Source organism: Gavia stellata, chromosome 11 (genome assembly GCF_030936135.1).
Source record: "Gavia stellata isolate bGavSte3 chromosome 11, bGavSte3.hap2, whole genome shotgun sequence".
NCBI classification, from domain to species: Eukaryota; Metazoa; Chordata; class Aves; order Gaviiformes; family Gaviidae; genus Gavia; species Gavia stellata.
In genome coordinates this window covers 3,418,645-3,446,489 of record NC_082604.1, presented here as the reverse complement: position 1 = coordinate 3,446,489, position 27,845 = coordinate 3,418,645, and the positions used below count along the sequence as shown (strand labels likewise).

General features: G+C 43.3%; 1 protein-coding gene across 3 annotated transcripts; it reads right to left on the bottom strand.

The window, feature by feature from the left end:
• Window positions 1–100: 100 nt before the first annotated feature.
• Window positions 101–26,518, bottom strand: PCCB (propionyl-CoA carboxylase subunit beta). Of its 3 annotated transcripts, none has more exons than XM_059822398.1 (15): window positions 26,360–26,518; window positions 24,405–24,524; window positions 22,037–22,105; window positions 20,082–20,138; window positions 16,609–16,722; window positions 14,839–14,949; window positions 14,372–14,480; window positions 13,310–13,430; window positions 9,286–9,367; window positions 7,024–7,147; window positions 5,589–5,696; window positions 2,961–3,061; window positions 1,662–1,760; window positions 1,346–1,439; window positions 101–258 (listed from the first exon to the last, which is right to left on the bottom strand). In XM_059822398.1, exons 1-15 carry the CDS (start codon window positions 26,516–26,518, stop codon window positions 137–139), a joined length of 1,590 nt encoding a protein of 529 aa, XP_059678381.1. In that variant the 3' UTR covers window positions 101–136. The 3 variants fall into 3 exon arrangements, with proteins under 3 accessions (XP_059678381.1, XP_059678382.1, XP_059678383.1); XM_059822399.1 differs by lacking the exon at window positions 26,360–26,518 and adding an exon at window positions 25,893–25,903; XM_059822400.1 differs by lacking the exon at window positions 26,360–26,518 and adding an exon at window positions 24,905–24,924.
• Window positions 26,519–27,845: the final 1,327 nt, after the last annotated feature.

Here is a 27,845-nt window from a genome sequence, read left to right as displayed (position 1 = left end):
GATTTATTGATGGTCATCAGCAAAATTGAAATGAAAAGAAATACTTCCATTGCGAAGCAGACCTCCACTTAAACAGAGAGTATTTGTGTTCAGAACACTGCCACGTCTGCCAGCATGGCCCAGCCCCTCCTCACACTCACAGAGGGATATTAGCATGTTTCTTCCAGGGACTGGACTGTGTTTTACTAGCCAGCACATCCAGGTCGTGGCAGATGCGCATGCGGGTGCTCGAAGGTTGGATGATATCATCAACAAACCCTGTAAAAAAACCAAACCAAAACAAAAAAACCCCTGAGCAACCACGAAGTGTTTGCCTCTCAGCCTTCTCTATCTAGGTTGTAATGCAAATTAGCAAAATCAAAACAGTATTTGGAATAAACAGTTCACAAGTTAAAAATTAACTTAAGAAAATAATTTAAAATAGCCTGAAAAGGAAATATTCCAGTGTCAATAGTTTTTAAATTAGAAACGTTTCTTTTTTAATTTTTGCAAAACTTAGCAAGCCAAAAAATGTTAAGGTGGGGGCTTTACTCACTGAGTACTGTACCTGGTACGGCAGTGTTCTAGACATACCATCTCCTTCCATCTACTACTGTCAGTCTGACTTAAAGGTACAGAGGTGTTGATTTCTAGAAGAGACACCCCTTGACTTTGCACGTGCAGGAGTCTGTTTTTTTCTGGCTCAAACAGCGGTAATAGACAGTCTACTGCCAAACCGGAGGGAGCAGTACTGTGCATACTGGTTGTGGTGGAAAACAGCTCGGCCAAGCCTTCCCCGCTCTGTGGCACCGTTAACGGCATTTTAATGAAGTACAAAACCAATGAGCAGAGTAAGCCAGCGTAACTGGAAACAGAGCTGACTCCAGGCTCTACAGAACTGCCTCTCGAGCACAGTTAATGCTTCAAAGCCAGAAGTAAAATTTGGAAGTAAGAACAGTTGAAAAATTTACTCTAGAGGGTCCTGGGGAACATCACTGAACTGAACTAGACTCTGCCCCTTCAAGGCCACCGCTCTGCATCTAGGACTGTCAAATAGATTGTCAAAGCACCTGTACTTTGAAGGAAAAGGCTGAGTTTTGAGATGCTTTCTAGTATCTACAAAATTGAAAATACGCTTTTCAGTGCAGTCCCCACATCTCACCGGCCTCTTTCCACCTGAGGATGTGTTTTGTGTCTAGATGTGTTCTTCCTTCACATGCACAAGGCATGGTTAAGCATCACCTTTCTGACTCAGATACAAATGTCTTGCCTAAATAACTCAGTCATTAGTGAAAAGTTCACTCAATAGCTACAACTTTATCTACATGCAGTGGCAAACAGGACACAACGTGTGAGCTAACCGTACCTCTCATGGCGGCAGGAAAGGGGTTTGCAAACTTATCCACGTATTCTGCCTCTGCATCTGCCTCTTTTCCTCTGAAAATGATCTGGACAGCACCCTAGAAAGATGAAGTCTACAGGTCAGTGACAGTAACTCAGCCTGTACAGAGGAAAGCTGTCTGCTTTGCCGGCTCCTCTCCCCCCGCTGCGGCATACAAACATGCATTCAGGCACGCTGCTCCAGGGAAAATACCGGTTGTCCTCATCTTGCTAGGCCGCCTCTGTGCCACTGCAAAGGCGCTGACGGCTGCTGCATGCCCGTGCGAGTCAGCTGGACTTACCTTGGCACCCATCACTGCCACCTCTGCAGTAGGCCAGGCGTAATTTGCATCTCCTCTTAAATGCTTTGAACTCATCACATCGTACGCACCCCCATAGGCCTGGAACAAAACCCAAGGGATTAATTAGTGTGGAACCACCTCGCCGCAGCAATAGCCTATGGTCCTCTTGCAGCTTTTACTACTCTAAAGACAAGCAAGTGGTGCTAAATGTTACCTGAGAGCACGAGCGTCTCATTTTGCTACAACAAACTCCTAAGACTAGACGTCTCTTCAACTAGACCCACAAAAGAGCAAGGAAGGGGGCTGCTGGTATCTAAGACCATTCTTGGTGGCAGGTAGAGAGGAATTGGCGTATACCCGGAACAGCAGGCCTCAACCCGCACCCTGCACATGCACACAAACAAACCAGTCGGCGTGCTTCTGGAATTTTCTGGCCAGGGAATGCAGCACTCGGACTCTGCAGTGCTCCACTCTGGTACTGGAAGTGGTCCAGACAGCAGTGATGAACAGATACTGCAGGACTGCAGAGCAAGCTGCAGTACAGTCCATTTCAAGGCGTTACCGAAACTACAGCAAGGCTGCAAGCTTGGGAAGTAAAGGACGGTAATATTCAGAAGAATCAGAGAAGGCAAAGGGACAGAAAGAGGGAAAGTTTTCTTTTTTGCCATGGTAAGTCAAAAGCCTATCAGAAAAAGAAGCAGGAGGGGCAGACCAGCAGGGAAAAAACTAAGCCTTTTAGGACCCAGAAGGTGCCTGGAGCTTATGGCAGCATGGTGTCAGGTACCTTACAGAAAAAGAGAAAGGAAGAAAATTAAGTAGACTACAGCACAAGTATATGGAAGAAGAGAAACCAGGCGAGCGTTAGATCTGCAGAGACAGCAGAAGAAAAATACAATCAGCACTGGCTTTGGGAAAGGAGACCTAAGGGGCAAGAATAGAGAAAGAAGATTGCAGGGATTTGCTGTGTGCAGGCAGATGGCGTGTCCTCGGTGAGGCAAGCTGGGTGACAGAGGGCAAATACCAGATGGAAGGCATTCCAGGGAGAAAGCAAGAGCAGAAACATGCAATTTCAAGGGAGTGCAGAGAAAAAGGACTGAAGGAACTGAGGTAATAGTCTGAGAATAGAAGAAACGGCCTCTTGTAACCTGACAGGAAAGGGTGTTACCAGATGGGACAAACGGAGATGTGACAAGGACAGAAAGCAGAAGTGGGACAGATGGCCGAAGCTTCGCGTAACTGAAATTGCTACTAGTGAAAACGGGAACTCTAAAAGAACACCACGGAATTGTGCCAACTTACCTTTCTGGTGATGATAGTAATTTTAGGCACCGTTGCTTCTGCAAAGGCAAACAGTAGTTTTGCACCGTGACGTATGATTCCACCGTACTCCTGAGCTGTACCTACAAATGACAAGCAATTTTTTTCACTCCAGGGATTTCACAAAAACCCCATATGCAGTTTGGCAAATGTCATCATCTGTTACCGGCAGCAAACCTAACAACAACCAGAGCCACGTTAATATCCAGGAGAAGTTAATATACAGGCAACGTTCTCCATAAGATGCTGAGCAACTCTACAAAATCTCTCGCCAAAAGCAGGATGTATTTGTATATTAGGTCACAGAGCCAGAACACTCGCCAGATGGTCTCTTCCTGGGAACAAAATACGGTTACATCATTTTCAAGACTCCAAATGTGACTAGCAGTGAAAAACATAACCTAGATTCACTTCCCCAGAAACCCACTCTTCCAAACCCCCGTTTTTCTAGACCGTACTGAAAGGCAGCTTGGCTGCCATCCCAAAGACCTATCCTAGTCTTCCTTCAAGCAAGCCCAAGATGCTGGACCTTAAAAGCCAGAGCATAAATTCTTCCATAAGGCTTCTCACAGCAGGTGCTTCTGGAGAACGGTCATATGCAGCAGATAGATAGGAACACAAGTCATCCATGTTATAGGATGTTCAACACAGTTCTGTCCCAAACACGGGCCTAGCTGACTTGACTTGGAAGCAGCAACCCCAGGTACTCTCTTTCTAGGATTTCTCAATTTCACACCACTGGATATAACGCTGCAGTCACCTTCCAGCAGTTCATCCACCTACTGACTTTCAGCACCTGAGATGATAACCTCTTAGAGTACTTTGGGATCTTTTTAATGGATGATTAATATTTTTTTTTTTTAAATGTAAGATTTTAAGCAAAAATTCTTTTGTTAATTTTTTTTTTTTTAATAACTTTATTTGGTAGCCCGTTTGGTGGCTTGACTTTAATGCTTCCCCTCAAGCGTAATTTGAGTGTCTAGTGATTTATGCCTACACTTACAAATGTCTGTTCTCAACTGCAATTTCACTTTTGGTTCTTGTATTTCCCTCCAGCCAGTGGGACTTGTTGAGCCTGCAGAACCTTCCCAGCAGCCGAAATCAGAACAGCCACGTCTTCTTACCCCAAGCAGCAGTCTGAACGCAGCTGGAACGCCCAGCCTAGACCCAGAAGCTGGGGAGCGCTCACAGACCCCGTCATCTCATCATCCCCGTAATCTTCGTTTCTAGTTCACACCTAGCACAGAGTAGCCAGCCACTTAAAATGCTTCAAGCGTAAGCTCAATTCAACTGTTACTTGAACTGTTTACACTGTCACCCATGGCCAATTAACATAAACTCTTTTCTGGCTCTAGATTCAGTCCCCAACTTGCTCTAAATATGTGTTTTTATCCAGCTACATGATATGAATGCCTTAAACGTCGTCTCTGTGCACACCTGTTACATTGGGGGCTATTTAAAGTTTGGCTCACTAACACTGTGAGATGTTTTGTACACCTCTGCGAGCTTCTTTCTTCTTCTCTACTGAACAGGGAGGTAAGGTGAACACCACCCTCAGAATTTATTACTTAGACTGAAATTTCTAATGCTAACGTACTAATCTTGCCAAACTACCTAAAATACAACAGTTTAGGATCACTGTCAAGCCGCAGCTCTCCTCTCTTTACCTTTCTCTACTTTTACTTATCTTCATTTATCTACTTTCAAACCAACGTTGTATTACACAACATTAAGTTACTACTTTTCATTGGCTATATGGAAATAGCTTTGCGCTTGGATTCCGAGCATCTGTCCAAATCCAGATTCCTGAAGCGGCCCCTGAAATGAACGAAGCTGCTGCTTGGCCCAGGTTGGACGAGGAGGGGGTGTCTACAGCAGGAGAGAAAAGCGAGAGGGCCAGAAGGAAGAGGAAGGTTCTGTGAACACCTTCTGTATTGCCTCATTGTTAAAACATCCAAAATACCTTGTATTAAAATCTGAACTGGAATGTTGACTAGTGACGTTTTGATGCTTTGATAGCTGTAGAGGCCTTGAGGTAAACCCTGGTTTATACAACAGTTTTAACCTTGTAGTCCATTCTATGAAAGACTGGGCACATTTATCAGTGTAACATTTATATTCCTTACACAACCTGTTTTCTAATCGGTTATTTTAACGTTAACTGCTCATATAGCCTGTGCTGTCTAATCTCAGACCTTTCCTTACTGAATTACCCAAAGCTTCTAAGTCACAGGCACGTTTATCTGAAAAAATGCCTTGGAGCATGAAAGAACCTAGGCTTTCAAAGGTACAGGGAGGGGCTTTGTGCATTTGTGCAACCAAGGACATTCTTTTTTTCCCCATCCTTTTACACATCTGGGCATTAAGTGCAGCAATATGAGTGGCAGAGTTAGGCACTTACTTCATTTTTCTGCAATTCCTTCCATATTTTAATATCCTTGTGTGATGACTACTGTACTTAGATTACAGAGTTTCTGTCCCAGAAAATGGCATTTAAAACCTGGCTTATTTACATCTACTGCAGTAAAGGTCTTCTCACAGAGTTTTTAAAACGGGTTTTTAACCCCACCACCCTCCTGCAAGGAGCTGAAATAGAATGGCAAGGCATACCTGGCAAAAATCCCGGAACATCCACAAAAGTAATCAGAGGTATGTTGAAAGCATCACAGAAACGAACAAAGCGGGCTCCTTTCACAGACGAATTTATGTCTAAGCACCCTGAAGTTAAGAAAACAGGGTAAGGTGTTAACCATTCCAATGATCTGCTAATGGCAATAATTCAAGGCGAGGTCACAATCACACTCTATTTTAGCTCTGTTGTCCTCTTAAAACAAAACAAAAGGTTATCTGTAGGTAATGTGGAGATAACCTGCCATGAAGTTTTGCTGGTTTAGAACTAAGGTCAGAGTACCAGCTACATTCTACAGGCACTCATTTCCTTTTTCTGACCACCTTCTATCCCAAAAAGAGGCTTTCTATACAAAAAAGTAGCAGTTTAAATCATATTTTGTAATTTAAAGTATTTTCCTGTAATCTTCTCTTTACTGATATTTTTTCAGATCAGTCATACTGAAAGGCTAGAGAGTTCTTCATTAAAAAAAAAAAAATTTTTTTTTTTTTAAGAGTCCACTACTATTTTAAGAAACATCAGCATTTTTGGTAAACATGCTGCTAAGTATTTATGTTCTGTTTCAGTGCCATTTAGAATTATACGTTAAAGCCAAACGCATTTTGTATAACAGCATTTATCTGAAACATTAAAAATGTTTCTTTAAATTGAGAAGATCAAATGGAGACTAAAGTAATATTAAACCCCCCTGACTGTCTAGTATCTTGATAGTCGCATCTTGTCAAGATTATCAAAAGAATAAAACACCATACTGGGTCATCCTATTTTCCCAAACAAAAAAGGCAAAAACCTTGAAAACAAGGAGTGAAACAGAAAGTCCTGATTAGTGACAGTCACTTCAGAAATTACCTAATTAGGAGAGGAATCAAAAATCCCTCAACAGTTAAAAGAGCAATCTTAGCTACAGCTACATGTTGTACCTTCACAGCCACATTAGTCAAGGTCAAGAGCCCCACACTTGAGTGTCTGAAAGCTTTGTGTTCTTCTAGCTATAGCAAAAAAAAAAGTTACCTCACCCTACAGAAGAGTTTTCCAGTGTTCTAATGGCCTGGCCGTAAGCATGTAGTTTCCGTATTACGCTCAACCCCGTGAACTGCAGGCTGCTGCTGAAGCAGTGGCGCTCTTCTACCCACCCCGCTTCTCTGCTGGATACCGCGGTCATCTACCGAGATCACCTCGGTGATCCACTACAGAAATTAAGTTAGTTTTAACCGTCACAGCTGCATTACAATGAGATTCAAGACAAAGACAGTGGTAGAAAAACACAGTGAGAATGAGAGGAAGACCACACAGAACATGAACAGTTCACCTCAGCCAGCCAGCCTTACAAAGCCTGCAAAAAAAAAAAAAAAGACAGAGAGGAGGCACAAACACTCTTAAGAACTTTCACACAGGACCGGTACAGCCAGCTCTAACCTGATGCTACTTTAGGTTGGTTGCCCACTATCCCAACGGTTCGTCCGTTCATCCTGGCAAATCCAACGACAATGTTCCTGGCATAAGAAGGCATGATCTCGAAGAATTCCCTTTCATCAGCAATCTGCAAGGGTGAGAGTTAGGCACAGCCCTTATGAGGACACATATGTACATTTATATACAAAGGCAAACACAAAATCAGTTATGTTCGTATCAGAACTTTTAAAACGTTTCAGAATTTGCAGAATTAAAAAAAAAAAAAAAGAAACCTTTTAGTCTTTGCAGCCTTCATTCCAGGAGGTAACTAGTGCTGCACTTCTTATGATCAAAACTGCTACTTAAGCATTCCATCAGAGAACATCTTTATGACGTTTCCTCTGCAGCGAGCCTTTTTTTCCTAGCTTATAAACAAATTAAAACTTCAAATCTGATGTAAAGAACATCTTTCTCGCAACTTAATTATTGGCACACTACACTTCTGAAGAACAATTTCCAGTGATACAGAGCAAACTACTTTATGGAGCTCAGAAACTCTCCATGACACGTTTAACATAGACTCCATTTCTTTGCAAGTTCCGAACGCCTTGTTCACAGAGGCCAGCACAGCCCGCTGCTGCGAACGTCTCCCCCAGCGTCCCCAAGGGTGCATACAGTCGAGAATGGAGCAACACCTTTACCTGCGCTAGAGGAACACAGGCGCTACACCAGACATAGCTGTCTGGGACCCGAATCCTTGGTAGTTGCGCTTCTCTCTGGGGCTGAAGTGCCAGCGCACACTCTGCAAAGTGACATCCGCTGGTGTGTAACACACTTATCAAAATTTGCGTGTTCAAAAGAGATCTTAATTATACGTGGAGCAGTAGCGACACCTATACATGGCTGCCTAGTCTTTTCTACCAGAATTCCTACTTCTCAACTGTTTATGACAATTTTGCCTATGCAGACTGCCGTCTGCCAGTCATTTCTGAGATTGAGGCAAATGAAAAGTTGTGAAAAATACATTATTAAAGTAGTTTTATTTCTTTCCTTAATACTTCTCAAAGTCTGTGGGAGAGTTTGGGGTTTTTTTTCCTAATTCACTTAAGAATTTTTTTTAAATGCCACCTTTTAACTTGGAACAGGTAGTACTGAAATTCAGAATGGAAGAATCCAGAGATTAAAACCACCCTCAGCTGCTTTCTCCACTAAAATGAGTCTAAATGCAGGCAGTTGCCCACTGAAACACGTTAGCTGGATGAGCGCGTGGGGAGAGACAGTCAAATAAAATAGCAAAAGGGGGAGATTTGTAAAGGTCCTACAAGGACAGCTGAACTCCCCACCACCACCATTTGCATGTGCTGCCTGTCAGATGGAGTTACTCCCAGCTTCATCATCCACCACAGAAGCCTGGGTCACCTGCCGCTCGACATCCGCGCGGTAGAAGCGGCAGCTGGAAATTTTAATACTCAAAATTCGGACTCCTAGGGTGCTCTGCAGCGGGCTGTGACAGTTTCATGTGATAAAACTTCTTTCAAAACCACGTCCTCTGCCCGAGCGTTTATCATGTACTATGTTGTTAAAACTGGAGAAGTGAAGTACTCAAAGTCAGGCAAGAGAATTACCAGCACTGCCTATGCTGCTTTAATAAAACCTGTTATTTATAGACTGCAATACTGGCTTTCAGGTTTTTTAAAAAATAGTAAGATGTTTCCTCCCTGCCACCCTCCCAGGAGATCTGCCTCACGTAATGAAACGTTAATATTGGACTTACCATGCTTGACTTGTAATTAAAAAAATAAATTCTTGTACTGTCTGCATATGTAACTGTCTCTTAGAATAGAGAAAGGTAAATCTTTGAATGTGCTCTATGTAGTTTATCACCTTTTATAAAAAAAAAAGATAGAATTCAAGACAGTCATAACAAGGTGCACGGAGGGGGGCAAGTGGTAGAACTCAAAGCGGGGGGGGGGGGAGGGCGTGTTTTGAGCCCAGAGAGAAATTGGAATTACAGCATCTTTCGTCTGTACATTACGCATGCAGCATTAGAAGATGTATCCTGAAAACAAATCTTACGATTCCTTTCATCTGCTAAAATCTTTTTCTGCAGTTTTTGTTGTCCCTTCATTCATGGCTACTACGCTGGTAAAAATAGTAACTTGTGAAGAGTAAAAAAAAAAAAAAAATACATCTTCAGTGTCATTCTATTGGTTTCTTTCAATTATTTACACACAGAATATAACCTATCCATATCAATCTCAACAATGCTCACACTAGCAGACTTACGGAGTGTATGATATCCAGCATATCGTAGGCTTTAGTAGATTCAATTGGGACAACTGTGTCCAGCTCAGGCACCAGACGGTCACTGCAGAAAAAGTAAGGAAGCGTGAGCAACAGTACAGATCAAATGAACACCGAGAGCAAAAACTCAGGCAAACAATTCCACCTCTCTGAGACTTCAGGGAACCTGCTTCTCAAACGTGGGGAAAAGAAGCAGGCATCTTCGCCTCAGCCAGCTGTGTCTCACGCCACGGAGCCCTCGCGCACCAGGCAGACAAAAGCCTGACCAATCTCTTCCTGAAGGAGACATCTCTTCTATGGGCACCTCTGCTTATGAAACCATCTCCTGGAAATACTATTTCTTCTCTTTGACCAGAAGAGCCTAATATTACACATGGGGAGTATCAGCAGGGAGCTCGAGAGGCAGGCAAACACTACAAAAGGCAGTCTGCGGGGGCACTGGAGCCACGTGGGACGCTGCGCTGGGGCACCAGTCAGCCATGGGGAAAAGGATTTGGTAGAATAAGTGTCAAGCGGCAGAAGCAGAAGAGCCAGTTAGCCAGCAGCTCCGGTCCTTACAGCTGGATGGGCAAAACGGCTTCTCTCAATGGCAGGGCAAGGTTTCCTGCCATAGACCCGGTTCTACCACACATTTACAACTCTGATCCTCTGCCTGCCCATGTTGTGCACTTCTGATTTCGAACACACTTAACCGTAGGAAACCTTTCCATACTCGTTTCCCCTGCCACCAAACAAGCAGAGATTCACTGGTGGGGAAAACGCATCCGCTCTCAGCTTCTTCAGTTTAATGGCTGCATTTAAAGAATCTTTACTGTTACTCTGCTTAACTCCACAGTGAGGCACTTCATGTGGTGCTTTACATTTAACAAAAATGCCGCCTCCCTGTCAGCAGCTGACACTACTGGTTACCCCCATCTTTGATCACATTAGCTTCATGAAGGACCTACAAGTATTAGCATTCACCGGGTCTTTGGATTCATTCACAGTCCCAGTGAGGGGTGTCAATTTTTATGAGTCACTGCTGAGAAGGCTTCAGGGCGTATTATATTTGTGCTATTCCATAAGAATACGGATCTATATTTGTTATAGATGGTGTTTCTGTGGAGCTCTTACTGAATTACTATTTTAACAATGCCGTGATTTAGTACATTTAGAACAAGACAACACAAGGCTCTAGACACCCCTTTTAAAACTGAAGGAAGCGGTCTGCAATTTGTCAAAATCAGGCAGAAATTAAGAACGCAAGCCCCAGGGCTGTCCCTGTGCTCCCTCCCATACACAGGACTAGAGAGGCGCAACTCCTTGTCGAGAGAGTAAGAGACAGATCTATTAATAGAATAAAACTGACAGCAACATTTCAGGTATTTTTTTCCACATGATTAAGAGCACTGTATGCAAATATTTCCATAAAATGGTACAATGAAACCTTAATCTGATGAAAGCAACCGATTTTAACATAATAAACCCCAAACTACAAAACACTGTAAAACTTTTTCTTGACCATAGAGTAGATACGAATGTATCTACCATTACCTGTGGTATCCCAGAGGATAAGGAAAGTGGAAAAATGAAGTTATTGCTCCCATAAATTCACAGTGCTGTAGAGCACTGAGGGAAATTAAAACGACATTAAAATGAATAACCACCATCAAAATGAAGACATTCCCCAGGATATCACAAGTTTCAAAATCTCCTTCAAATCATCACAGAGAAGGGACATCTGGAGCTTGCTGGTAGAGTCACTGGACTTAAGAGGCTGAGAACTGTGTTTCTTACAGATCCCACTTATCAGGAAGGAACTGCTGCCCATCATCAAAGCACTCCTCCAAAGCCTGCGACAGCCTGAGACCCTCTCACCCAGATCAATACTGGTTTTCACTCAACACAAAAGGGAAACTGTACTCCGTTACCAAGAACTGGTAATAACCTCCTCCCGAAATGTCTATGCGTACTTCAGGCTTTAGAGGAAATGAGATTTGTTTATAGTCAAAGAGACGTAAAGGTAGAATCACACCGTACAATAGACCCAATGCAATGAACTAGACACCCTTCAAAGGTAGAGGACATAGTCACCATCAGTCAGCTTGGCCCTCTAAGGAACTTTCTAACTCTTTAGAACCCAGGCCACTGATGTCAAAAACTCCAACCGCCAGAAGCTTCAGCAACCAAGGCTGACGTTTTTCAACACCACAAAGCACCCACCTATCTAGAGAAAAAAACTCAACAAACAAAACAAGAAAACCCCACCAGCTTCTGGACTTAACAATGATGACAAAAGTATGTTACGTTTAATTTGCATTATCTGTGGCAATTTTTTGTGGTGTGAAAACTATGCAGTAAGAAAGAAATTACTCTAGAGGAATGGGCTTTGACTGGAGCAGCGGTAAGGATCAAACACATAATTCAATGCAAAAGGAGTCTATTAAGATGTCAGTATGTCCAGATGAAATATTACCAATGTAAGCATTAAGACCACAAATGGGAGAAATACTGGAGATGCTGCTATAAAAACTGGCAAATTTAAAAAAACAGATCTGTCTTCACATGTATAAAGACTACTAAACTGAAGTTCTTAGTACAAATTATTGAGCATTTATGATACTGTGATCCTCTAATAATGTATCTGGTGCCACGTAAAAGATTGTCTCCTTAAGAAAATAAAGAACTAATCTCTTATACATTAGTAGCTACACTGTATCTGACAGCTTCTCACAAGAAAATAAACTGCCTATTATAAGATACATTGATTAAAAAGAATGGACTGTTGTTTCTATAATGAAATTAAATATCACATTCAAGTCTGCAGAAGGTAAATATCCTAGTACAACTTGTGGAATAGAATGCTTAGAAAGAACATGATAACCTCAGAGATAATCCCCCAAATTTATCAGTTAATAGAAGAGATGTGCTTTGGTTTGTCACTTTCAAACCATAACAGACTTCCAGTTTAATAAACTCCTAAAGATCAACATCTTAGAAAAAACTGGGACCAGCAACTGATTGACCTGTGTGACTATTGTCTAAAAGCAATTGGCAAATTTAATTCTCTAATAGCGACCAACATATTTCAGGTAGCAGAGCAGTGATCTGTAAAATCGATGCAAAAAAACTTCCCCAAACACATTTTTTCAAAGACATTACAAAGATCAGTGAAGCATGAAGAGAAGATAACCTTCCTGACTGACATGTTAAAATCTTCATGCGTGTAAGAACCACCAGATGTATCTCACACACATCTGCAGAACTGAAAGAACAGATCCAGGAGGAGCTCCCATACAGGACAGGGCAACAACGTCTTACGGGTTCCCTACAGAACAGGCTGAACTGGGGGTGCAACTGGATCTCAGCTCAAAACTTTTACTCCATTGACGTTCTCCGTCTTTACCACCACTAGCAAGGCTGTCTACCCAAGCAGCCCCGTGCCAGCTCTCTGGCTGTCCCTCTATCTCTTGGAAAAATTCTCTGATAAAGGTCCAGACGGTCGCCGCTTTTCCCCTCTTGAAAGGACTCAAGTCCTTCCTTTGTTGTGTTGCCGACTACACAACGAGCCTGACAGACAAGTACCTAATACACAAAACTTTCTGCCTCCTTTGCCTCCCTGGTGCTTCTGCACCTCTAACCATAAGGAACAGAACTCACCCAACAGACACGTAACTGATAAAGCAGGGCGAGTTCTCCCCACTTGTGTTCACTATGCTATCTTCTGCCTCGCTTGCTTGTTTCAAGGGACTGTGACAGCCCATCTGTACAGAGATTACTTTTCCCCACATTCTGTATACAGCCTGTGTAACATTGCTTTCAGAAAATAAAAAAATTTAAATCTATCAGTGAACACGGATGTATGTACACATGCATGTTGAAACACTTCCTGTATTCACACCCCACAAGGCAGAATTATCAGCCAAGATCCCAGGCACAAAACACTCATCCCCCTATACTCCTTGAGCCAGAAAAGCCATGAAATTTGGTGGACAGAAACCACAGACCTCCGCCCATCTCCTCTTACCTGGGATCATGGCATTCACAGACTGGTGCTGGATCACGGTTGCTAAGAGGTAAATAATTGAAGAACTCTCGGAGATTAAGTAAAGCATCTATATCGTTCTCAAAGGCTCTGTGCGCAACTCCTGGAAAGAAACAGTTAAGCAGTTATTGAAATTATTTTGCAAGGTTTCATTTTCAGGTGTGTACCGATAAAGATACAAAGAAGTAACAGCAAGAATTTTTAAACCTGAGCTATTAACAACCGTGAGTTTTAAGCCACCAAATTTGACCAGCTAAAAATATCTAGAAAATGTGTGGCTGTATCAGACTTCCTCCTTAACAGGTTCAGATTGTTGATCTCGTATTTAAAATAATGTAGAGTGGTTTATCAGCTGTCACAGACCTAGCTGGATCCCAGCCTTCTGGAATTCAATCCAGGTTACTGTGCTGCACTCAAGTTTTGGACTACAAGTTCTTTTACAAATGCTGGATCTGAGCAGTGTCTGTGGTTTTGATTCATCACCAGTTCAGTTCAGACAGAATTTGAGACCCCACAGTCATTTTGAGCCTCAAGAAGATTCATCAGTCACCAAGTTTTCCCGGGGGGGGTGGGGGGGGGAACCCAAAACAAAGCAAAGCGCTTCATCTCACATTGCCACTCGGTTTATAGTTGAGAAGTTCAATCAATCATGTTAGTAAGCAAAGAAGGGATTGTTAAGAATCTTTCAGCCCATGCAAATTTCTAGACAACAAACAGAAAAAGCCACACCACCCCGAGCCTGCCCTCCCACAACCTTCCCGCTTCTAGAATCTTTTGTGGAGTTGCCACTTTCTCTTCCGAATCCCAAAATTCTCCCACACTTTTCCCATTTTGTTTTCCATTACTAAAAAGGACCAGCAAGAGAGCCCTCTACAGAGTAATATCCTGTGCTTAAGTAGAGTTTTATCACTTGGACTCACGTGACACCCACGAGTACAAAAATCTGTATTAGACAATCAGCTGTTTCACTAGAACAATAATGTAACTATGTCATTTACTTCGAAGAATGATTAGTGTGTTAAGTATTAACTACCCAGCTCTCACCGGATACAGCGGTGTGCGTCTTCGCACCCCCAAGCTGCTCTTGGGTGACATCTTCATTGGTAACAGACTTAACTACATCCGGGCCCGTGATGAATAGATAGGATGTATCCTGAGGGAGGGAAAAAAGCAAGCACACACAGTAAATGCTAGACCCACGCTGCAGAAGCACCTAAGGAAAAACCACAGTCCCTAGAGACTTTCCCCAAAATAAAACAGTAGAACACACGGACAAATTTCTTAAAAATCTTAAAAAATGCATTATATTAAAAACCCACAGAAGATGCAATTATCCACAAGTTATTTGGGAAAGTTTCTTGACTTTTCAAGAAAAATAAGCTTAATCCAAAGCAGGAGACCATCTCAAAAAGAAAAAAAAACAACCCAAACCCACACAAAACCTTCATGTGGGATCAGTTTCTGTCTGATCAACGTTACCAGCAGCAGATCAGGACATACTCCACCCTTACCTTCACCATGAATGTGAAATCAGTTAAAGCAGGCGAATACACAGCTCCACCAGCACAAGGGCCCATAATGAGGGAGATCTGTGGAACTACCCCAGAACACAGAACATTTCTCTGCAATAGAACAGACAGATGTCTAACTTTACCAAAAAAAGCGCATCTGTAAGTCTGTGCACAGATTCTGCAAGAATTCACAAACAGGAGAGGACAGCTTGCTTTATTTACTGGGAGACAATTATCTGGACAGAATGTCTTGATGCAAACAGAATCAAAACAATTTTGTTGCTACTGTTCTGCTTCTTTCTGTTCCCATACATTTGATTTCATATACCATGCAATGACAACAGCGGTAGATTGAATGTGTGACCTCAACAGATGCTGCAGGGGCAAAAACGTCCCTGAGCCTGGAGTGGCGAGAAGTGTACGTACCTGAAATTTTAACATGTAGGTACGCTATCGCTCAGAGGTAGAAGTAAGCTTTACTAACCAGCTGTGGCAGAGATTCTTTTAAAATCAGATTCCTGCACTGGCTTGAGTTTTACACAATGGTGAATTACTGCTGTCCGCCAATACGGATGGCACGTTGTCCAAAAAAAATGTTTACATTGCTCAACGGGATTACAATTGACTTCTGTAACCTTTCAACTGCATCATCCCAGATCGCACTAATCCAAAAGACTGTTAGCATCTAACTTGTCGTCCCACCTGCTCGCATTCCTACTGAAAGCGCAATCATGTTTGTGTTTTGTGCACTTACTTTAAAACTGTGTGTTTTGGTAGGTATATAAAATAATGTCATTTCAGTGAAAAAAAAATAAAAATCAGTAGTGTGTCTAGAGGAAACATTCTTGCATTAGCCACAAAAATACTGTAGAAATATAAAACTTTCACCAGTCCAAAACTTTCATCCAGTCCAAAGACTGGATGTCCCCAAACAGTAAGGTTAACAGATTCTATTGTACTGCACACTGTTCTTTGAACAGAAACCTCTGATTTGCAACTTCTTTTCTTTTTTCCCCCCTCAAACTTCCCCCCCCCCTCCACTGACCTACCATCTTGACAGAACAGGCACTCGGTGCTTCTGATCCGAGTTTCTCAAGTTTTCTTCAAGTGCATAGTGTTTGATTTACTTTCAGTCCCCCTTTCTGCAGTGGAAATCTTTCACCTTTTATCAGTCCTACTGAAAACAAATCTGCTGTGTGAAATTCTTAACGTGTCTGTATCTCAGAAGAGACACGGGGACAGCTGGTGGTGGATCACAACCATCAGTCACCCAACAAACCACCCTCTGAACTACAGCGTGCTCACCTACCTAAGACAAACGAATAAACACTCAAGAGAAATTACATCCCAACACAGGCAACCAATACCTCAGTGTGAATCAGAAAGTTAATGGAAAGAAATCCCCAAAACAACTGTTTAAGTAAATTGCCTATTCTTTCATTCTTATGACAAAGCTCACTATATAGTGCAACTCCCACAGAGCTTTTCATTAAATCACAGTGTTTTACAAGGCTCAGCATTACCCTTGTCTAACAGATGGGTAAATGGAACTAAGAGGTACAGTAATTCACCCAAAGCCAAGAACAGAACCAAGAGGACAGTCCAGGTCTCACAAGCCCTCATATATGCTGCTTTATCCACCAGGTAACACCGGCTGAAATAGGATGATGATAACCTAAAAGTTTACTTACAAACACTGACGTAAGTAAAGAAAGACTCTGTCCATCTTTGTGGATGCCAAGCTTCCTGCTCATCCAGCAGCCTACTTACCAAAAATATATCTGCATAGCCAGCCAAGGACTCCACTCCCTCCTGGATACGGGCTCCTCCAGAGTCATTCAGCCCAATCACGGGTGCTCCAACCATGGCAGCTTGATCCATGACCTGGTGATGAATACAAACTCCTCATTATTGACCAAGCTAAGCTAAAATCCCAAAGCAACCAACCCCAAAATGTGCATCCCCTTGAAAAAAATCCGTACGTGCTAGAATTTGAACTGCCTACATCCTGCTCAGCTTCTCCCTTTTTTGTGTTAACTATCACAGTCACTAACTGCTTACTGGGGTATCATGTTTTGACTCATTCAGACTGGAGGCTAAAAGAGACACATTTAATCCCTCTAATGACCTTAAATATTCATCTGCCTTACTAGCTGTGCATCTCCATACTCACACTGCATTATCCAAACCCTGTGCTAAGTGACACAATCTCAGGAGTTTGGACCAAAGAGGTCCAATCCATCTCTGTTCATAAGAGGGCTCAACTGCACCCTAAACACTCCCTCATATTATGTCTAATCTGATCTTAAAAAGTTTATTGCAGTGGTGACTGTGTAATCTCCCTAAGCAGTATAGTCTAATGCTTGATTATCCTTCTTAGAAGTTCTTTGAGAAGACTAAACTAAATCTTTCCTCTGGAAATTTAGAAACATTCCTTCTTTTCTTGACATACAGTAGACAGGGAGAGCAATTAACTTCTCTCTGCCTCTGCCTTCATAAACATTCAAGTACCTCAAATCTCTCTTCAGTCTTCATATTTCCCTTCATGTTTCCAGACTAAGCACCATCAATTCGGTCACACTGTTCTTTCCACATCCTATTTTCCAGCCCACTGATCATTTTGGTTACTTGCCTCAAGATCGTATGCAATACTCCAGCAGAGTCTTAAGTGGGAGGATTGAATTGCTTACATTCCTTACATAAAATATTTGCCATTTTCCTAAGGCTACAGCACTGGCATATTACGTTAAGATCTGCTTTAGCTTCTAGATAATTTTCTGTAAAACTACATACACATTGTCAGTCAATCCTCATTTTGAATTTGAAAGTTACTTTTCCCTGCCTGGTATTAGCCCTTTCAATCATTGTTACAGAATTGTATCTTATTTCAGACAATCTTTAACTTATTAAGATTTTTAAAAATTCAGTCCTGTCTTTCAGAGTGCTTGCAGCATCAACCTTGAATTTTACATTGCCTAGAAACACAGTAGGCATACTCAGTCCCATTCAAATCAACAGTATCCCAGCAGTACCAAAATTCCAGCCTGAACATGAATTGGTCATAAGTCTCTCTGCGGAGTTCGAAAGCAGCTTTGCTCCTGCTTGCAGTCATTCAATGTAAAACAGGGGTTCTTCATACTTTGTGCCTGGACGTCCACTTAAAAGTTGAAATATCGCTGTGGCAGACACACAGAATGACTTTATGATTTAAATACAATCCCACATTTTAAAAGCACCTGTATGGACTGCAAACAGAGGCTCTGCGAGCCACAAGTGGCCTCGGTTGCTTATGTGAATGTTAACACAAGGCATTACCAAATGCCTTATTAAAAATGAGTTGAGCTGACATTCATTGCTTCTTTCTAGAAGGCCTGTCATCCTATCAGGACAGGTTAGGGAAACAATTTCACTAACACATTTTGCTATTTTCCAGGGCCTTATACATGGAATAATTATTTATTTCAAGGCTTTTCCAGACACGAAAGTTCTTCCTAAAACGCACATCAATACGCACATTCAGATTACTGAAAACATGTTCGTATATTTGAGACCAGACATTGTTTTGCCATACCAGTATTTGTAGGGAACATTTCAGGATTCATTCTCAAAAACACTTTTCTTCGTCTCATGGACTCAACAATTGTCTTGAAACACGATATCATAGATGCATACATAGGCTTTAAAGTGTTCCCCACCACAAGTGGGCCCATATTACTCTCAAAAGAGCCTCACTGAATCTCCTGCTTCAGGGAAACAGTTACAGGCATTTAATGCGGTCTGAAAGATCACAAGGCTCTTCTGAAAAAGTAACAGGCAATCTGCAGCCCAGACCTACCTAGCTTGGACCTTTGCTGCAAGATGCCACATACTGCTACCTCTCTGCAACTCCAGGAGAAAATGCCAAATGAGAAATTATTATCACCAAAGGGGTAGAACTCCAGGGAGGTCCAGCTAAGGGAAAGCAACTTCACTTCCATGTTCCGTGACATTTTACATCCCTTAAGTCACCGATAAGGTTTGCAGGAGCCAAGATCATCTCTCAGAACAGATTTCTGTTTCCCAGAATTCAGCCCAGTAAGAAGAACTAAAGGAAGCAAGACAGATACCGCAGTACCCAGCCAGTCTTTTTTGAGCACTCCACTGCCCAGGCAGCAGCCTAAAAAACTCTGAGCCCCAAAGCAATTGATGCACCCTGAGCCTTCAAACTTTGGAGCCTACCACCGACATTGATGCGAACCAAGAACAGAACCAACTAGGAAGGACTCTTTTTTTTTTTTTTTTCCCCTAGTTCTGCTACCAGCACTCTCCCTGCTTCTTGAGAAATAAGAGATCAAAAAAACAGTAGAAAGCATCCCAATATTCCAGCACCATCACATCCCTCCCCAACACAAAGAGACACTGCAAAGCTCCAATCTGAAAGGGCAATATCAACTCTTTCCCCAATATTAAGACTTGGTAAAGCCAAGTAATTATTATCCAGCCCAAAGTCTTCATGTTTTCTAGTTTTATACCTTCTCACTACTGAGGAGTCTATGCCAGAAAGTAGTTATTTCCATCAGGAGAAAAGGCCTTGTGCACCAAAAACCTTGTTTATTCTTCCACAGCAAGAAAATTCAGGAAGTTTTCACACCACTGAACACTCATGCATGAAAAAGTTCTTGTCCTCCTCACCCCTGGGATTTGAACACCAGCTTTTCCAGTGAGACAAGCAGACGAATGAGAATAAATAGCCACAAGTGCCTGATAACAGAAGCTCTGAGTATCAAGGTGACCTCCAAGTTGTAAAACTGTTTATCTTCAGATTGTTTACTTGTTACCTTTGCTTTTTATAAATATTACAACACTTCCACATAGCACTGTTTAGAAGAAAAAGTTTCTCCCAAGTCATTTCACATTTCTCTGGTAGACAATGGCTAGTTAATTTATATTTGTACTTTGCAAGCCTCTCATCTTTCGAAGCACAGTTGAAAAGGCAATTTAATTTAAATAAAGTGTGTATTACTTGGAAAAGCTCTCTTACACTTGAAAAGCTTCCAAAGGGTACCTCTCTGCTCACCTGTGCTTTCACATCTTAACTGACATGAGGAGACAGGCATTTTCAGGTTGCTATGACATACGCCAGAGTCCACTAAAGTCACGTCACAAATCATTTTCTCCAAAGTCATTAACACAACAGATTGAAAATAAAAAAAAAAAAAGCACGCTGACAATTTTTTGTTTTATTTTCTCCTGTGAAGTATTACCTTGCAGATCTTCTGGGCATGAGCTCCAGATAAACTGCCTCCAAATACAGTAAAATCCTGGAGGGAAAACAAATTTTCAGATTAGGGAAAGAATCATTTCAGTAAAATGTTGTAAAATGTTGCAAGTAAACAGTATTATCCTACAATGCTCTATATCTGGCATGCCGTTCCAAAACAACCTGACTCCCTCAGTGCAGCCTGCAGATCAATCTTGTTCAACACAAGCCTTCTTTACAAGTAAAAAGATCTTTTATATGCATTTACCAGTGGATTCTGTGTTAAAAATCACAAACTTACTATGTCTCATTTGCTTTTATTCCCGCCTTCATAGAAACATTCTTTCTACAAACGTATGTTCCTCCTTCATGGACATTATCAGACAGGAGAAATTTCACCTGTGAGGAGGGACCCACTGCAAGGGGCAGCAGTAAGATATGCCTGTGAACAGGCAGAAATAAAAAACTGAAAATACACCATTGTTCTATATTCATGAGTTATGCTCCAAGAGTCGATTATTCTTTTATGGGTGCTGTAGGGACTATGTCAGCCAAAACTGACTGTTGGTGCTACTCCCGGGCCTGAGCAGTAAGATCCTGAACAAGCAACATGAGGCCCTGGGACTGACCCAGAAGAGAAAGGGGATATTGACACCTACTGGCACCAACAAAGCCCAGAGCCAACTTCTGGTGAGCTTCACTGATGCATTCCCACTGAGTCTTACTCTCAAAGAAGTCCTAAAAACTGTGTGGACAGAGAACAGCCTGACTATGAGTGGTAGTTGAACCACAAAGGAAGGAACAGCTCAGGTTGCAGCTTGATTTGGAGGGGAAAAAGGTCTTTAAATATATATAAATATATATATATAAAAAGACCTGTATCAGGAAGGGGCACATTTAAATTATTTTAATATAAAAACTGCCCTCTACTTGTGTTCTTCTAAAAGGTCTGTGTTCAGCTCCTACCTTATGTTCAAGCCCACATAACAGTGCCCTTCCTTGGAAGAACTACGTATCCAAGACAAAAAAGGCAGGGTGTATGACTTGCTCCAAGGTCACACAGCAACAATCATTTTGGCCATGACAGCAAATTGAACAAAGGCTACTTTGTGGCCCAGAACAGAGAAGCAGCTACCAATGATGTAAAAGAAAGCCTTTCTTTCACTGTGTTAAGGCTAACCAAGATAAATCTCTACCTATGCTGTTTCCACTGAAATATTTTTATTTTAATATAAAACGCGTATTTTAACCTAAAAAGTATATTTTATCTATCTATGTATATGCTATCTATCACAATCCCTTCAACTAATCAGAGACAGTTTGAACCTGAGAAACAATTCAAGGTTGCTCAAGTGCCCTCTATCATGAATTCCACTACACTGCAACTCCAGGGGACACCTCCAGCAAACAGCCCCCATTCTGCAGCCTGAAACCCAGAAGATGGTTCTCAGAACTCGCAAAGCCCTCCGCTGACACTTGCAGGTCTCCACACACCTGCAGGAGCTCATCCACACATCCAACTGCAGGGACACAGTCAAAGCTTACAATTGCGTGAAGCACACAGCGCTCAGTGACTTCTCCACTAATTCACTTCTTGGTTATCAAAAACGTCATTTTGGGGAACTCCTCCAGACTCTCAGCATATCAATATCCAATGACATTACACTGAAGTAATAACAGTTTGTTTTTTCAAACGATTCCCACTGGCTCTGCATTCTTCACTCTTTTCATCTCACTCTCGTCACAACTGTATCCATCACCCCACAAAGTTTTTAGAAATGCTTTTTTGCTTCTTCTTGTCCGAAGGTGCCTTGCTTCCTCCCACAGGATGTTATGTCTATCTCATGCTTATTGGTAGAAGTTAAACAGGTACGTTACTAAATGGCCACACTGAACTACTGCGAATTTATTTCAAAGGATAAGTTCATGCTATTTAAAAAACAACAAGCAAAACCATACCTGACTGAAAACATAAGCCAGTCTTCCATTAATCCGTCCGCGGCCAGTCACCACACTGTCTCCAGGATACTGCATTAAAAAACAAATAAATTCATTAAAAATAATAATCAAAAAAATCAAAGCAGCAACAACATCCACTAAAAAAAACCCCACAAACTTGTACTAAGTCAAAGCAAAGACTGATTGTCCAAGAGGACTGGTCTTTCATGCCTGCAGTGGGGGCTCCACAAAGATTTCCCCCAGCCCTGGAAAGGAAAACTAGAGGTAATATCACGTATTAGTTGTGTATTAGTGTAAAGATTAGTGAATTTTGCAGTTTCCCTTCAAATTTCAGCACATCTGGAGTTAAGGCAAATCATGTCCTTAGAGACAGATGTACCTTTTATTAGGACCACCTGATGTTTTTGAAAGAATGGACACAGCACACAAACCTTTCTTGAGGTGTTGATACAGAGAAAAAAACAACCCTGGAAAGGTCAAAAAAAATCATTACAGTCACCTCAAATACTTCAACTTGACCTGTCCCATTTTTCAGCCTGTAAATAAGGGAAAAAGAAAGAGCTGGAAGAAGTGGAGTCTGTGAATCTTAAAAACTGCTTATCTATGTTGTCTCACTTTTTAGTAAAGGAAATATATAGAAGTCTTTCAAGACAACAGTAGAAAAAGGGACTTTACTGGGCTGTCATAAAGGAATTCCAGGCATTTAAATACTTTTTGCTGTTTGGTATTAGAAAAATACCCACTCTAAGGGCCATTTATGCTCAAGGTGATCTGTTCTCAGGAAGGTCATACTGGTCTGGGGACTTTTCTCAGGCTGCACAGACAGCACTGCTACCAACTCATGGTTCTTGGCACACAGAACAGCAGGAACACACCTGTAGTTCCAGGCACTGTCTCACTCAGATGACTCCTAAAAGCCCAAGCAGCCTGCAGAGTGGCCTGGATGCGAGTAAAAGTCTTACCCCACCTTCAGAAAGTTCCAGGAACTCAGAGAAATTCAATGCTAGACTAATATTCCAGCTCACTGGCCACAGTTAGGTCATCTGTTGTGAAACTGTTCTCTGTAAACACAATCTGCAGCTCAATGAAAGGTGAATTCTGAAGGACAAGGAAAAAATTAACCCTCTTGTTGCTCTCAGGACTTTGCTGCTCCTCGTATCTTCAGAAACAGCAATTTGTTATCAGCGCTGCGGTATGCAGCGTTGAGTAGCATGACAGGCAACACAGCAGTTATTTGAGTTAGCTGAGGAACAGAGTAAAAAATTACTTTGAGAAGAAAAAACATTTGCTCCTATGCTCCTTAAGAGGGGAGAAGGTCTAATACAACATCCTTCCCAGCATCAAGTCCCATCAGTCTCCTGGCTACTAAAACAAATACCTTCACCTTTGCCAGTTCCCAATGCCCCAGCTGCTCATGGTGGAAGCCTGCTGAACCCGCCCTCATCCATAGGATGCAGCTCTGCAACCTGAAGGACTGAAAACTTATGAACTGTTTTTATAACCACATGAACAGAAGTTGTAGTCACTGTATGCAGCATGGGGCAGTGGCACATACGGAGCAGCTTCTCACCGCACCTCAAACCAGAATACTCCACAGCAAATAGGGCCTTTTGCTACAGGAAGATTCACATTAAACAAGCACATCTGCACTAGCCACCTACACATCCCAGCATGTTCGTTGGTCCTTTCTGTAGTAAATCGCAACAAAATACTCCTCACAGGTAGTAATTTATCAGGCATCACTGTTATGGTGAGCGACTTTGGGGAGCCATAGATTTTTCCCTCTACGTGATGAACCTCATGTACCATGTTGCTTCAGGATACATGGCCGTATAGCTGAAAACTACATAAGCAAGCAGACTGCAACTTGCTAACGGACCAGTATGAATGCCTGAATTTCCAAACATATCAGAAATTAAGGCCCTAAAGGATTTTATCACTCTATAGTTTGGCGGGCATAAATATGGATCCGAGTTACTCATCCTGTAACTCTAATGTCACCTATAGGGAGGCAGAAGTATCTACCCATATTTGTTCTTCATACCTGACTTGACTGACAAAGTTGTAACAACAAAGCTCTGCAGCCTCCTCTATTATTTAAAATACAGACCTAAGACAATATCCAGGGAGGTATTTGAACCAAACAGGTGACCTTATAAAAAAGGTATGAGGCTTAGACAATGGGAAAGTAAACCATGTAAGCTGTTAAATGGAAACTAAGAGTAATAAAAGGAAATTTGCAAAACTAAAATGAAAGAAAACAAAACAAACAAAAGAAATTAATGTGAACAGAAGAGCCTATTTTCAACCAGCTGGCTGACTAAACAGGCAAGGACAAAGAAACAAGAGTTATAGGAAATAAAAATACCTTATTCTTATTAGAGTCCATCCCAAAGTCAGAACATCTGTGTTCCACAAACATGTCATATTCATCAAAACTGTCGGGGTCCAACAGCAGAAGAATTCGTTCTCTAGCTGTCAGCTTTCCCTGAAACAGAGCAACAATACATACAGCCATCAGGTGGTTCTGGCTCTGTTTACTGACCACCAGTGGATGTAGTTTAATCAAACATAGCCTCACTTGATCTGCTACATTTGGCCCATTAAGCAACTGCATGCCCCCAAAGCTGGAAATAGCCTGTATAGTGATTATCCTCCTTAAAAACAAACACAAGGCAAGCCAGACTTTGAAAAGAAGGCTGACTATTGGAGCAGCACTGCCACAAGATAAAGGAAACAGTCTCAGAGTCTTTTCAATAAGATAAAATAGCATCACAGCTATTTTTGCCTACACGTTTAAATGCCACTATTAAGGCCTTTGTTCTATTCTTAAAGATGGAACCCATCCACAGCTAAACCAGTCCTTACCAACGGTTCAAGGCTCAATTCACCAAGCTCGGTATTTGGCTGCAGCAAATGAGAGGAAAAAGGAAATACGACAGCCTGCAGGGATTTTCTGACAACATCCTTTTGTTCTTTTTTGTTGGACACTGGTATAGGCAAAAGTAGAGTAAGGGCCAAGAACATAATCAATTGACCAGACAGGCATGTCCCTTGTTCAGTACTAATGATGCCATGCAGTAATAAATGATTGCAAAGTTCTTTTTATCTTAACCTTCCAAACAAATTTGTTATTTCCAATCAGGTGAGCATCTGTCTACAAAGGTCAGGGCACCTGGGTTGTCTTCTTTAGGGGATGCTGTGACCCTGCCTCAACATGACGTTAAAACACAGCTCGGCTTCTCTACAAAACTTCTGACCAACAGGTCAAGAAGTTCATAAAAAAAAAAAAATCAACCAATGCAGGGAAGACTAATGTATGCCATAGATTTAATTCATATAAAACATGACATAAGATGTTTGAGGCCCCTAGACATGCAGAAATGCTTGCATATTGGTATGTCAGTGTCCTAAATGTAACTCAGTGAGCCTGTAACTCTTTCTAGATGTTGTGTAACTGCAGGAGGGAAACTGCTAATGGGCAAACTGATCATTCATGTAGCCTTCACGTGAAGGGCTATTAATACCCCCTTGACACCTACAAGCTGTTGTGGTACCACTAGGTCCTTGCGCTGAACTGAAAAGACATTCCAGCAAGAAACAATAAACAGAAATGGGAAAACTATGTTGCCATCCCCCTCAGCATTGCCTGAGGTCTGAACACTAGAGGCAAGAGACTAAAAATCCAGCTGTTGTCATCCTTCCCATCGGTCTTTTCTTCTGCCTTGTTTCCACTCTTCTAGCTCTTTGCTCTCATCTCTTAGAAGATGAGCTTAGATTTGCAACAGCAGCGTAAAAGCTGTGCTGGATGGTACGCCTCCAAGCGCAGGGAAGTGTTAAGCAACCTAGAACTTACCATCACATGATAAGCAGAAGTTGCAACTTTCGTCTAAGCTACCCCTCGCACACATGCATTATAGCCAATCTGGTGACAAAGCTGATGCAGGCGAATTATTCTTTTTTTCCGCCTGGCGTAATGCAGCCTTTAACGCCGCTTCAGTAAAGCTCCCCCGCAGAAGGGACCTCTGCAACCGAGCCGCAAAGCCGCCCCGGGCTCCCCGTACTCCAGCGATTTCCCCCTCCCACCGCGGGAGGCCGTCGGAGCCGTGCTTGCAGCGCGGCACCGCTCCCTGCCTGCCCCGCAGAGAGCGGGTCCCAGCCGGAGCCTGGGGGCCGCGGTAACTCCCCCACCCCTCCCCGCCGTGCCCGCGGCGAAGCGGAAGCGCCCCGTTCCGGGGTCCGGCAGCGGCGGGACGGCCGGGCCGAGGCCCCGCCGTGGGGGCGGCGGGGAAGGGGCTCCTCTCCCCGCCGCCCGCGGCTCACCCGCTTGTGCTGGGCGTCGATGCGGCTCTGGCCGCCGCCGAGCAGCGCGGCGCGGCGCTTCTCCTCGATGCGCTCGGGCACGGAGGGCGGGCGGCCCCCCGAGACGGCCCGGCACAGCGGCGCCCCCGCCGCCCGCCGCAGCACGCGCAGCGCCGCCATGTCGCGAGCCAGGCGGCGGCAGCGGCAACCCCAAGGGCGCCTGCGCGCGGCCCTGGCCCGGAGGCCCGGAGCGAGGCGGCGCTCAGCCCCGGCCTCGCTCCCCGGCGCCCCTCGGTTCCGGCCAGCCCGGGCGGGGGCTCAGCGGGGTGGCAGGCCTGCGGGGTGGCCCTGCCTGCTGGCGGCCCGGGGCTCGCGGGAGGCCCGGGAAGGGGGAGCAGCCGGCGGGGCGCTGCCACCTTCGGCTTGCCTCGGCGCCTGCCTCGTCCTCGGGCCCGGCGCACGCCCGGGCAGCTGCCGGCCCCGCCGCCCGAGGCTCCCGCAGCCCAACTGCGCCTGGCTTTTGTCTTTGCGCAGGGAAGCTCTCCGGGAGCCCCACGCGAAAAGGCAGCAACTCTGCCCAGTCCCCATTGCCTGTTTTGTGGAGATAACTGTTCTGGCTTTGGAAAAGCCACTGGGACTTTGGAAAACTCGCCTTGGGGAAGCGGCAAGCAAAAGCGTTCCGACTCCCGAGATCGGCCGCCCTCCCTTGCTTCTGAGTGCTGGGAAGTATTTGTTGTGAAAAGCCTGTCCTGGTGATACACAGGCACCGATTGCCTGCCGCCTCCTATTAACAGGCAGTCTGGCTCTTGTCACAGCACGCTTTCATAAGGCTGAAGAAAATAAAGACCCCATAAAATGGAGTGGATTAGGGCGTTCGGGGAATACACACCGCACAGATCAAGTGACCTAGCTGCAGCGTATCCGCAATCCAGAGATCTGATGTCATCAGTTCCCAGGCAGTTCTCTGGTTTGCAAACGCAGCCATCCGTATACCAGATAACTCCATTGTTACCCCTGTAGCCCACCTCAGATGCTGACCACCAAGAAATAACCAGTCAGTTGAAAAGAACGGAGGTAGTGCTAGGTGAGTATCGCCGTATGTGTCCGTATTCTAAGCACAAAGACAGACACGAGCATGACCCTGTAGATATCACAAGGGTAAGCCTGAAGAAGAATCTCCAAGGATGGAAATTCTTGGATTACATAGCATATACAAGCTGTCATATAATAATTCATTTTGGAAGCTCGCAGGCTCCAGTCCAGCCTCCTACTTAGAACAGAGTCAACACTGAACTCATACCAGTTTTTTCAGGGCTTTGTCAGTTGGATCACAGAAGTCTGCAAGGACAGAGACTGGCACATCTTTCCCAGTCCCTGTTTCAGTGCTTGACTGGCCTCACGGGGAAACCCATTCCCCTCCCACCCCTTCTATGAAGTAGCAACCTGCCCTGTTTCAGTTTAGGACAACTGTCTCTCTGACTATGTGCTTCAATAAAGAGAGGTTAGT

Excerpts from the sequence above, each read along its gene's own strand:
- PCCB (XM_059822398.1), bottom strand. The coding sequence starts at position 26,518 with ATGGCGGCGCTGCGCGTGCTGCGGCGGGCGGCGGGGGCGCCGCTGTGC. Across the intron at positions 24,525-26,359 it reads TCGACGCCCAGCACAAGCGG|GGAAAGCTGACAGCTAGAGA; the intron begins GTGAGCCGCGGG and ends GCTCTGTTTCAG. Across the intron at positions 3,062-5,588 it reads TGTTCCGGGATTTTTGCCAG|GTACAGCTCAGGAGTACGGT; the intron begins GTATGCCTTGCC and ends TGTCATTTGTAG.